The sequence below is a fragment of the Gadus morhua genome, chromosome 15 (assembly GCF_902167405.1).
Source record: "Gadus morhua chromosome 15, gadMor3.0, whole genome shotgun sequence".
Lineage (NCBI taxonomy): Eukaryota > Metazoa > Chordata > Actinopteri > Gadiformes > Gadidae > Gadus > Gadus morhua.
The window spans coordinates 1,401,340-1,413,839 of record NC_044062.1 but is presented as its reverse complement, the minus strand read 5'-3'; the positions used below and the strand labels follow the sequence as shown (position 1 = coordinate 1,413,839).

Here is a 12,500-nt window from a genome sequence, read left to right as displayed (position 1 = left end):
CATTTGCTAATTGCTCACATCACTGCCATATTACTGCACTCATCCCAGAACTCAGTAATTGAAAAGCTTCCCAGCATTATTAAACGGTCGGTCTAGGATTTCGATGCTGTTGCTTGTTTCGTTTTAAGTGCTTTCAACATGGCAACTTTCTCCATCCACTGCACTTCTGTTTTGATTGAGTGGTGATTCAGGCGGAGGTCACCCCACGGGTAGATTGCTGTACTGATTATAATTGTTCAATTTGTGTTGTTTAATTGATACCAATATTCCACGTACAAAAATTTGTGAGAGTTGGTGTTTTTCGTTCCAACGGTAGAACTTCACTCATGAATGACATGTCCAGTGACCTCTTTATTGTTGTTTTTGTTCAGGCAAATCTTCAAACAGTTTTTGACCAACCGCGTCCTGAAGGACCCGAAGCAGCGGCGCTTCTTCAAGTCCAACGACGTCTACGAGCTCTTCACGCTGTCCAACCCCGACGGCGACCAGGGGACGGAGACCAGCGCCATATTCGCAGGTCAGCGAACTTCACGTTGTGTCCGTCTCACCCTGTATAACAACAGCCGATATCAAAGTCAGCTCTTGGTAAAACATCTACGTTTTCTTTGGACAGGCACGGGCTCGGACGTCAAGGCGCCGATAAAACCAGAGAGGCCGAGGTCATCGCACCGGTCGAAACACTCCAGACATTCCCACAAACACTCCCAGGCTGACTCAAACGGCGCTGCCTCAGCCCAAAGCCCATCCCTGACCCCCAGTGCTGCTGTAAAGGAAGAGAACACTAGCCATAGACTCTCTCAGGGTCTTCCAAATGGACTCGCCGACGGGGCGAACACGGCGTCCGCCTCTCCGTCGGGGTCACACTCGGACGGAGCGAACCTCAGACCACCGGTCACAGACCACCACGCCGCCACGGCTCCGCACAAACACAGCGAGAAGAGGAAGCACTGCCGCACGGACCAACGCAAACACAAGAAGAAAGGGCGTCGCGAGGCCCAGGTGGAGGGCCAGCACATCCCCCACCTGGTGAAGAAGAGGACCTTCAGGAAGGAGGACGACCACAAGGACGACCTGAGGAGGAACGACGACTACGTGCTGGCCAAGCTCTTCAAGCAGTCAGGTGAGGCGTCCCGCGAGCGCGTCAGCTGTGCTTCCGTTGCGGCTCGGAGAGCGACCGGCACGAGGGCTGAACCATTAATCAAATTCAAACCCACTTTTTTTCAAACCCACATTTGTTACTGACTGCAGATCAGGAAGATTCTTTTTTTTATTATTATTTTAAAATTCAATAGTCCAATAAAGATGTTATAATAGCAATTCATGCATCAATTCATCTCAACACATCAACAGAAACAGCGGTTCGTATGTTTGCTGCTTCCAATGTTGTGTTGGTCATACCATAGAATGATTTATTGCTTGTTTAGAATACAGAACATAAGGAGCTTTAAATAGAAAAAGCGCATTCTAAATCGCAATCGCAATATTGGTCGAGACCATGGCGATCCGGTCCCTTCCCCAAACCGTTGGGCCCTGACCTGACCTGAGGTGTGTCGTGGCCGTCGTGCGTCCGCAGGAATCCACAGCGTCATGCAACACGACAGCATCATCGAGGCGTCCAACCCGGACTACGTGCTGGTGGAGGCGGAGGCTAACCGCGTGGCCCGGGACGCCCTGAAGGCCCTGAAGGTGTCCCGGCAGCGCTGCCGGCCGTCCTACAACCGGCCGGCGCCCCAGCCCCCCGCCCGGTACGCCCTCACACACTCTCCTGTCACTGGGGCGGCTCCAGAGCGGCAGCGCCCCACCCACACACACCAGTGGGACCTTTGCTTAGGCCTAAAAAAAAAAAAGTTTGGTTCCTGTTGGTTGTCAGTTGAGGTCATGGGTAGGTAGGGAATTTTTTTTTTTTTTTATTTATTTATTTATTTTTTTCCAGCGGCAGCGAATGATAGGTAGGTTGTTTTCATTTAAAAACGAGAAAATTCGCTCATCCTTGTACAGAATGAAGAGGTGCTGCACAAAAACGTAATCGTAGTTTGCATCAATTCTTTTTTTTTTTTCTTTTTTTTTTTATAAAGCTCATAAAATAATTTTTGGTTGCACATATATTGACCGGGTCGGTCGGAAACTGGAACCAAACAATTTTTTTTTTTAGGCCTTACAGTGGTTGTCTCCTTTGCGTTCCCAGGAAACGCTTCGGCCAGAAGAAGAACCCGCTCCTCGCCACGGCAACCCCCGTGGCCCCGCCCAGCGCGGAGAAGTGCAAGGTAACGGTTCCTGACGTGTTGAACGTCATGGGGGGGGGGGGGGGGCACAGTGTTTTGTCTGAACTGAAATGTGACCCGTGTGTGTTCAACCCGCAGGACGCGGCCTTCATCAAGAGGTCCGCCCCCAAGAAGCCCGGCGAGGGGGGGGGGGCACTTCAGCGGTGAGGGGGTGGAGGGGGCGGAGTCGGGCGCCACCCCTCTCTCCTCTTCCTCCCTGCTGGCTAAGATGAGGGAGAGGAACCACGTCAGCCGTCCCTCGGCCCCCGACGACGAAGAGGAGGAGGAGGAGGGGGGAGGGGGAGGGGGCGGGGCCGGGGAGGCCGCCGGACCCCCGCCCCCCCCCACGGAGCACGACGAGCTCCTGGTGGAGCTGAGGAACTTCGTGGCGTTCCAGGCGGCGGTGGACGGCCAGGCCTCCACCCAGGAGGTGCTGGGGCACTTCACGCCGCGGCTCTCCCAGCAGCAGGCCCCGGTGTTCAGGGAGCTGCTGCGGAGCCTCTGTGACTTCCAGCGCGCCTCGGGCCAGGGGGGCATGTGGAGGCTGAAGGAGAGCTACCGCTGAGGGGGAGAGGGCCCCCCCCCCCACGGTGCTGGGGGCTCAGGCTACATGGCTAACGCTAGCTGGGTGGGAGCTACCGCTGAGGGGGAGAGGGCCCCCCCCCCCACGGTGCTGGGGGCTCAGGCTACATGGCTAACGCTAGCTGGGTGGGAGCTACCGCTGAGGGGGAGAGGGCCCCCCCCCCCACGGTGCTGGGGGCTCAGGCTACATGGCTAACGCTAGCTGGGTGGGGGGGGAACGAGCGGATCCTGAAATGAACAAACGGTGGCTAGGTGAACGCGGCGGGTAGCTCGTGGGCGCGGACGGCTCTCACTGTAGCTCCAGATCACCGCACTCTGTTAGTCTGACAGCCATTGGCTGAAGATCGGTCACATGGTGGATTACCGTACTGTATCGATCCGATTTTTTAACATTTGCAATACATTTTTAAATGTACAATTCTTGAATTGGAAGATCATTCTACAATGAAGTCACAAAGAGCTTAACCTTTTCCAGTATATGCCATCCGGTATATTTGAACAAACTGTTATTGTCCGCCTGTTGATAATTGCATAGGAGTCGAGCCTCATCGAACTGACGTTTTCTTGGGAACATTTTTTGGTCTTTTTTAACTGGAAGTACTTGACAATTTTTTGTATTGATCTAGGACATTGTGCTGATGATATGCTTTAAGTAATGATTATGTTATACCTTTGCAGCAAAAAAGATAAATTGCAACAAAAACTGCCTCATGAATGTCTTTTGTAATACTATCCATGCAATGTGTTATTTATGACCAATTTAAAAAGTTCACTGTAAGAAAAAAATGTTTTGTACGGATCGATGTTGATGGGGTTGATACTGTAGACCCATAATAAAATAATCTACCTCCTTATGTTCTTGAAAAATATTCAAATAATACAAAAGTTATATTGTTCCTCTCCCAATATTGTCGAAACAATATTAATGGTGCATCATGTATGAACGTATCGTTCCAGCGGACGTCTTTCTTCTCATTCGATCGCCGTTTTTTAATCTCCGAGGGAAAAAAAAAGAGTCGAGGAACAATCGCGTCTTATTTTCTAATTAGCATTTTATGGGACGGTCTTCCTTGCCCGAAGTGCAGGTAAACTAATTACATGCCATTTAAACCCCAACATTTGTGCAGCGTGGTAACACAAGTACACATGAGCTCAAGTTTTTAACTACTTTAAAATAGTGCAGTTTCAGCCCTTTCTCATTTGTTTTTAAGCATGCGCTCTCAAGTCTGGCTCTGACCGGGGTCCTGAAACGGTTCCCCACCACCACCGCATCTCCACATTATAGGCCCATAAACGCGAAGCAAAAAAAAGTAAGTCAATACAGTTAAAAGACAATACACGAACGTGAGCGTTGCAGGCATGCTGATTTATCTATTTAACTAACTATGGCGTGGGATCACGCCGTGACAGATAGCAAGTGGTCTTGTCTAATAGGCCTCGTGTACTCATGTCAGAGTGTCTAGACCGAGTATTGGGGCAAAGTTATCAGCCGTTATTTGATTTCAATTTTCTCCACGCATCTCGCCGAGGTCATAATAACAACTTTATTTTCAGTGGTGCATAAATTAATTACGCGCATTTAATAACTAAAATATCATTATATTCCCCCTTTAATAACATAAACGCTGCACGCGAGGGAAAGCCTTAATAGCGCGGGGCCCTGTAACTGGCCATTATCCGCCTGTAATGATATTACAGAACCAATTACGCGCCATTAGAAGGGATTTTCTGCACTTTATGTGGTTTAGTCCAATCCCGCTATCCTCTTCTAAATTTCAGCTGCTTCTCGTAGCCTCATTTTGCTCCTACCTCAGAGACGCGTGGCGTCTGCGCTCTCCCGTCCCAGATGCGCTTTAAAACTAATTGAAAGGGTCCCGCAGCAGATCATTTATCTGAGGAAGCGAAATAAATCGCCGGACCCCTCGCTGTGAACAAAATCAAAATTTTGGCCTTGTGAGTGTTCTGCACGCGCAACCCGTTGTAAAGTGGACCCCCTCACACACCTAACGAGCAATTAACCCACCCGACAGTCAATCTAAAACCCAAAAGCAGTCATCCTCTTTTTTAATATATGAAAGAACCAAATAAAAAGTGCACCAATATGTGTGCATGTTTATGGTTAGGGAATAAGCCTGACTCTCGAATAACAATCACTTGTGATGAATTTTTTGGCACTAGGCTGGTCGTTTTGCACCCGCGGTAGTGCTTTCCGAATCTATCTCTCTTTCCTCCTTCTCTCTCTCTCTCTCTCTCTCGCTCTCCATCTCTCTCTTTCTCAGTCTACCTCTTGTACACATCCATCTTTCTCTTCTCACACACGCACACACACCACCACACACACACACACACACACACACACACACACACACACACACACACACACACACACACACACACACACACACACACACACACACACACACACACACACACGTACGGACCAGGGGGTTGGGGTGACAGAGACAAAGCCATGATAATCCGATTAGGACCAATTAGACGTGAGATTTTGCGGCACGAGCTGAAAGCCTTAACATTGTAGACAGTTATACAGTTATAGAGACATCTGGACATGAGCGAGAGAGACAGAGAAGGGGAGAGAGAGAGAGAGAGAGAGAGAGAGAGAGAGAGAGAGAGAGAGAGAGAGAGAGAGAGAGAGAGAGAGAGAGAGAGAGAGAGAGAGAGAGAGAGAGAGAGAGAGAGAGAGAGAGAGAGAGAGAGAGAGAGAGAGAGAGAGAGAGAGAGAGAGAGAGAGAGAGAGAGAGGAGAGAGAGAGAGAGAGAGAGAGAGAGAGAGGGAGCGAGAGAGAGAGACGTTGAGGGAGAGAACGAAGGCAGATATAGAGACAGAGGCGGTGAGTGACAAGGCGAAAGAGAGAGAGAGAGAGAGAGAGAGAGAGAGAGAGAGAGAGAGAGAGAGAGAGAGAGAGAGAGAGAGAGAGAGAGAGAGAGAGAGAGAGAGAGAGAGAGCGGAGGAGAGGGAGGAGAGAGAGAGAGAGAGAGAGAGAGAGAGAGAGAGAGAGAGAGAGAGAGAGAGAGAGAGAGAGCGAGAGCGGAGGAGAGGGAGAGAGATAGAGAGGGGGAGAGAGATAGAGAGAGAGAACTAGACACTCCCAAACAGAGCAAAGAACGAGTGGAAGTACAAGTGCAGGTCTCTCCAGAACAGGACCTCCACGCTCCCTCTGTAGCCTCTTGTAAACGACAGAGGACAGTTGTTTTGTTGCAGAGGTACAGCCGTCCTTCCTGTTCGGTCTCTTTAATCAGAAAACACTCTGATGCGCCGTTCTGACTCGTCTTACTGTGTCCCGGCTGTCCACCCGCTGTAGTCTATTCACGGGCTTTCTTCAAACTTTTCGTTTTAAATACAGACGGTGAAGCCATGTTCTACTTCCACTGTCCGCCCCAACTTGACGGAGAGTGCTGTCGCACCAATACATGTAAGTAATATTTTTTGTGTAATTGACGTAATTGGATAACATCTCTCTCTACTCGTTGTTCCGCTTTAGTTGATAGTTTTCAAGCCAGGTCGGAGAAAATCTGGTCTAGGCTCATTGCAATGTCGTTATTTCTGTTATTTAAGCATTTTATAAGCATGTGTTTTGTGTGTTAAAACACGTCTTATATGTATTTTTTACAGTGCAGTTGTGCATGTGTGTGTGAAAGTTAGGCTGCAGTCTTGCAGGTCGCAGCTCTCTCTTGTTTATAGACGTGAACCACAGCCAAAATCTTTTCGGACTAAAAAAGTCTAAAGTCCCTTTACTAGAAATGTGCAGATCGCATCAGGTCGAAAGATTTCTTGCATGATTTGATGTGTGTGTGTGTGTGTGTGTGTGTGTGTGTGTGTGTGTGTGTGTGTGTGTGTGTGTGTGTGTGTGTGTGTGTGTGTGTGTGTGTGTGTGTGTGTGTGTGTGTGTGTGTGTGTGAGAGAGTGTGTGTGAGGGTGTGTGTTTGGCCCCGAGGCAGGGACGGGTGTTTTGTCCCGGGCACAGATGTTACGTGTCATGGCTCTTAGGTCTGAGGAGCACCGTGACCGACTATTATCTAAATCAATCCCCCATTCATTTCAGCCAAATAAGAAGGGACTATTCATATGAGACTAATGTTGATTAGTGCAAATAAATATACGCGTTATTTATGTAGGCCTACTAACTTATAGGCTACCTTTTAAGGACTATATATTTTTTGTATGAGACCAGTGTTAGACCATATATATATATTTTTTTAAATAAAATCCTATTAAATTATATAAACATAAGCCTATCGAATTTCATCGGAACAATTCTAAAGAGTGTTTAAATCTTTTCTCAGTGAACTCCAGCGGCTTTGCCAACCACGCCCCAGCTGATTTTGATGATGGGTTCCTCCGCAGAAAACAACGCAGAAACAGAACAACTTTCACACTGCAACAGGTAAATATAACCTTCTACAATGCGTAATATACATTTTTAAACATCAAAATTGTTGGAACGAAACAAAGTGTATTGCCGATTATAAGCCTAGGGAAATATGATCACATTCACAATGAGACTAAAGTCTAAATGAAATGTATTTATTATGCAAAATATTGTTGATATATATATTTATTATTTGTTCAGGTCTAGATATTAGGTATATATATATATCCACACGCAAGTTCAGTAAATACAAAATGATTTGTCAGGCGATGCCATATAGAGTTATGACAATTTATAGAAATGTTACAAAACAAAATTAATGTTGCAGGCTTAGATTCAAATTGTATATATAATTATAGCCTACTAAAGACTCTATAGTCAAGTGATTATTATAATTATTGTATGTTAGTTATTACTTTATTGTGGTTGTTTAATTATTCCCTCATTATATTCTATTCGTTTTATTATGGAATAGAATACTTTCAGATTTGAATGCAGACCCAACAGAGTCTGTTTTTCACTATTTGTGAACTCTATTGGCGTCAACCAAATAACCGAACCCCGGGGAACAAAACTTATTTGAAACTTTGTGTTTGTTGCAGTTGGAGGCCCTGGAGGCTGTGTTCTCCCAGACGCACTACCCTGACGTGTTCACGCGCGAGGAGCTGGCCATGAAGATCAACCTGACCGAGGCGCGTGTGCAGGTGAGACCCCTTTCAGAGCGCTATAGAAACCCTCCCGCGGACGGCACACATAAAGTGTTCAGAGCATGGTTTGACCAGAGAGGGTAAATTAAGCCACTTTGTCATTCTGGCGATGCACTTTAACAACATCATCATAATGGTGAATATTAGATTAGCTTGATTAATCGGTCATTCATAATTAACCAGTGATAATGTTCTTCACTAATTTGTCCGCGTCTCGAAGGTAGGGGATATACGTCACCGATGCGGAACCGGTGTAACGCAGGACAGAAAGAAAATATATAGACCTAGTACTTCACAAAAGACTAAATATTAAGCAGCGCTGCAAAACACACACACACACACACACACACACACACACACACACACACACACACACACACACACACACACACACACACACACACACACACACACACACACACTCACACACACGCACACATGCGCGTGCTCGCTGGCACCCAAAGCATGGTCGCAGCTGCACAAAAACACACACACACACACACACACACACACACACACACACACACACACACACACACACACACACACACACACACACACACACACACACACACACACACACACACACGCAAACGCAAACGCACACATACATATATATACAGACACAAACACAAACATGCACACTCAAAAACACCTTACCTCAAATTTGCCAATTTATATTCTGCTTCTACCCCTGCACATATACGGCGTTATAAACTTGGCCAGATGTAATTAAGTTATGTGTCCTGTATGTAATTTCCTGCATTCCAGATTTGCTTTTGGGTTTTGTGTGCGAACAGATCTAATTGTGACGAATATAATAGTTTGGCTTTTGTTCCCCTGGGTCATTTTACTATCGCTTAAACCCAATGGCGGGGTTGATAATGGAATCCGGCGCTGTAAATTAGGGATTGTAAACAAATTATTCCCTCCTAATCCGATTACCACATTCCTATTATTAAATCTGAACACGAATCCACCACGTATGCAGGGATATTAAACTTGCATTATTATTAGAAAATAAATTTCCTTTCTGTTGTAGTGTTGTGTTGCCCCCCCTCCCCCCCCCGCCAACCCCCACCCCCTTCTGTAAAGTGTCAATGGGCCTCCCCCCGCATTAAGAGCACGCGGCAAATTGAGATTAATGGAGCAATTATAGGCCATTCAGAGACGGGGGCCGCGACTTCTAGCTGTAAGGTGCAGGGGTGAGATAAGTCCGCTCGTTGTGTGGTTATCCTGCCACTAAACTGTTGTCCTTTCTTTATTTTCAATGAATGGACATGTTTTGTTTGGCTGTTGACATCATTTACACCTCGCGCGGGCCTATACAATAGGGCGACCAATTGGTCCCTTCCATCTCGCGCGCCACCGAGCCACATTGCAGACCGATTCTATAACCTCCATTCACACCCCCACACCCCCCCCCCCCCCCCCCCCCCCCCCCCCCCCCCCCCCCCCCACACACACACACACACACACACGAACACGCACACACACACGCACACACATCATGATTAATGCGCACGAGAGCTGAGTCTTAATCGAATCTGATGTTGTCAAACAATCACTAAATAGGGAAATAAACGACTTCATCATAGCGCGCTCTCTCTTAGAGTATAGCTCGACTGTCAGTTGGAAGTCATTAAAATATGATAATGAAAAATTGCTCAATTAAATGTTGTTATAGGCAATGACCTTCATTCAATTAAGATACAAGAACTTTGCTGTATGTTTTTTTTTAGTAACACTATGGCAGTTTTAAATATGTCAAGTGAGGTAAAAACTTAATGCAGCAGCACCATCGATTTGACACATTCACAGACAAACGCCACTACAGATAATAAGTTGGATCGATTTGTTAACAAGATTTGTCAAAATGTTGTCAAATATTGAAGGAAAATATATAATACAGAAAATAAAGAGAAGAAACATAAGCAAAAAACCGTCAAGCCATCCTCGTAATAATATAAAATTTGAAACCAAAATGAATCTTTATATAAATGTATTTCTATAGTTATCTTTCTGATTGTAAATGTATTTACTTTGATTAAACTATTCTTGTTTTGGGACTCTCCTGTACTCATCCTTCTGCCTCCTTCTGTTTCCCCGTCTGCCCGTGGACCCCCCCCCCCCCCCCCCCCCCCCCGACCAGGTCTGGTTCCAGAACCGAAGGGCCAAGTGGAGGAAGACAGAGAGGGGCAGCGCGGAGCCCGACGGGGGCAAGGAGCAGATGAGGGAGGGGACCCCCCCGTCACGCGGCCTCAACTCCCAGTCCCCCGGGGACCCGGGGCGCAAGCAGAAAGAATCCCTCGAAATGCAGCAGAGGTAGGTGTCACACACACACACACACACACACACACACACACACACACACACACACACACACACACACACACACACACACACACACACACACACACACACACACACACACACACACACACACACATTTATTCACTCGCACATGCACACATGCACATACACACAGACACACACACAGCAAAACATCAACAAAGATATGCTCATTGTTTGTTTATTGCTTTTGCTCAATGCTCATTGCTTTTATTGTATTTTTGAGTATTGTGTATTGAGGAGTTTGATTGTAATGTTGAGATGAGATTGTGCTATATGAAAGGTGGCAGTGTGAAAATTGAAGAAGAGGTATTGCAGGGGCAGAGAAAGTAAATGACAAGCATCTCTGAGCCAAGCATTGGTTAAACCACACAAGTATATACAGTGAGCTGCTGTACATCTCAGCACATCAGCTGAAAATGTCCTCAGCGCTGTGGAACGCCAGTGTGATCCCCAACCCGTTCCGGGGCTAAGGGGTGACCTCAGGGGGAACTCGCTCTGGATGTTCTGCTGCAGAACACATGTCGTAGAAATCCATAAATCAGACCCAGAATCAGAACATGAATCAAAGAACATTTTGGTTGAATTTCTAGATTTGAGATGTTGCTTCAAAATGACAAATATATCTCGAAACTCTTTTGTTTTATTTTTTTGTGGAATTAAAAATCATCAGTCATTTTTATACAAGACTTAAAAAAGGACCCGCAGACCTCGACGTTGCGATCCCAGTAGCTACTCCGTACTACGCAGGTTGTGCGGCGCTCTGAATGCTTTGGCCGCAGCTCCAATTTTAAATCATGCTTTGATTGTTCTCGACCACTCGCATGTGGGTCGCTTGGGATAAAAAGGGTTCGCTAAACGACGAAACGTAAATGTTAATGTTCTCGTTTTATTTCTTGAATCAGCATCAACCGCACAGTGGCTCCCGGGGGGCCCTTCTTCCCCTCCTGCCTGCCGGGAACCCTCCTCAACTCTGCCACCTATGCCCAGGCCTTGTCTCAGGTCGCCACTCTCAAAGGTAAAGACCATCCCAGCCTCCGACGGTCGGTCTGTATCCATGACAACGTCTCACAGGGAAGTCTCTTTCATATTCCTAAAGAACCGAGACTGAATGTCCTTGTCGTCCTCCTTCGTCCCAGGAAGTGGCCTGTGCTCCTGCTGCGTTCCCGACCCGATGGGCCTGTCCTTCCTGCCGCCCTACGGTTGCCAGGGGAACCGCACGGCGAGCGTGGCCGCTCTGCGCATGAAGGCGCGCGAGCACTCCGAGGCCGTGATGCAGTCGGCCAACCTGCTGGGGGCCATGTCCGCCGGGCCTGGGGCCGGAGTAGGAGCCCTGTCCGGGGTTGGGCTCTCCTCCGGCGGGGTGGCCAGGCCCGCCGTCGGGCCTCCCGTCGGGCCTCCCGTCGACGTCTCCTCCGGGGCCCTGGGCAGAGGTGGAGGAGGGGACTCTGGCCCCAGCCCCGGCCTGGGGAACAAGAGCTCCATGCAGGGCAACAGTCCTGACAAACACCCTCACTGTCCCAAGGACCCGCTGGAGAAGAAGTGAGGAGCTGACAGCGTCAGACTGCGGCGGACATGGTGGCCGTTGTGGATGTACCGATAGCCTAAAGGTTTTTCCGTGTGATCGTGCCTGCGCTCTCTAGTCTGCTCCTTACAAGCCAAGCACAAAACATTTTGACTGACTGCTGAAACAGCCTGGGAACTGAAACACTATTGCTCATGTTAATGTATGGATTTAAAACTTTGAGAGTATTTATTTGAATGTAAAGTATTATTGTTTGTTATGTTGAATACTTACTACTTGGGGCTGTGGTGTCCCCTTAAAAAGCACAAGTGTGGTTGTGGAACTATTTACACTTTTCTTGGACTCTTCGTGGGCAATATTTGAAAAATAAACGGCCTTGCTTCGTGTGCGATGTGACGACGTTGAACTGTTTCAATTTAAACAATAACCCTCGTCCAATTTGTATCTTTCTTATGAAGAGGACGTATCAATTGTTTTCACACAATTTCAATCCACGCTAGACATGTCAATCTGAATGGTAATGCATGATCGCAAGCAGTAGGCGCTGGCGCGAGGGTTCACTACAAACCTGCCCATAATATTTACACCATCCATCCACAATCCATAAAAACTATTCTCCCATTATCTTTTCACCCCCAATTTAGTTAATGTATTATTTGACAGTAGAAGTGCACTTTAATATG

General features: G+C 47.2%; 2 protein-coding genes across 2 annotated transcripts in view; both read left to right on the top strand.

Moving 5' to 3' along the window:
* Window positions 1-3,697, top strand: part of ercc6 (excision repair cross-complementation group 6) — a gene marked incomplete at its 5' end in the record, with an annotated part of 14,259 nt that extends 10,562 nt beyond the window's left edge. The window contains 6 exon segments of the mRNA XM_030379567.1: window positions 372-517; window positions 614-1,120; window positions 1,574-1,745; window positions 2,186-2,264; window positions 2,361-2,405; window positions 2,407-3,697. Of these exon segments, the coding sequence (XP_030235427.1) occupies window positions 372-517; window positions 614-1,120; window positions 1,574-1,745; window positions 2,186-2,264; window positions 2,361-2,405; window positions 2,407-2,826 (1,369 nt within the window).
* A 2,260-nt stretch (window positions 3,698-5,957) lies between these two features.
* On the top strand, window positions 5,958-12,213 carry drgx (dorsal root ganglia homeobox). The gene is made up of 7 exons (XM_030378319.1): window positions 5,958-6,067; window positions 6,208-6,276; window positions 7,148-7,248; window positions 7,836-7,937; window positions 10,093-10,265; window positions 11,198-11,310; window positions 11,432-12,213. Exons 2-7 carry the CDS (start codon window positions 6,219-6,221, stop codon window positions 11,836-11,838), a joined length of 954 nt encoding a protein of 317 aa, XP_030234179.1. The 5' UTR covers window positions 5,958-6,067; window positions 6,208-6,218; the 3' UTR covers window positions 11,839-12,213.
* The last annotated feature ends 287 nt before the right edge of the window (window positions 12,214-12,500 follow it).

Bases quoted from the DNA above. Each gene is read 5' to 3' on its own strand.
- drgx (XM_030378319.1), top strand. From the start codon at position 6,219: ATGTTCTACTTCCACTGTCCGCCCCAACTTGACGGAGAGTGCTGTCGC. The intron at 7,938-10,092 runs GTGAGACCCCTT...CCCCCCGACCAG, and splicing joins TGACCGAGGCGCGTGTGCAG to GTCTGGTTCCAGAACCGAAG. The intron at 10,266-11,197 runs GTAGGTGTCACA...TTCTTGAATCAG, and splicing joins TCCCTCGAAATGCAGCAGAG to CATCAACCGCACAGTGGCTC.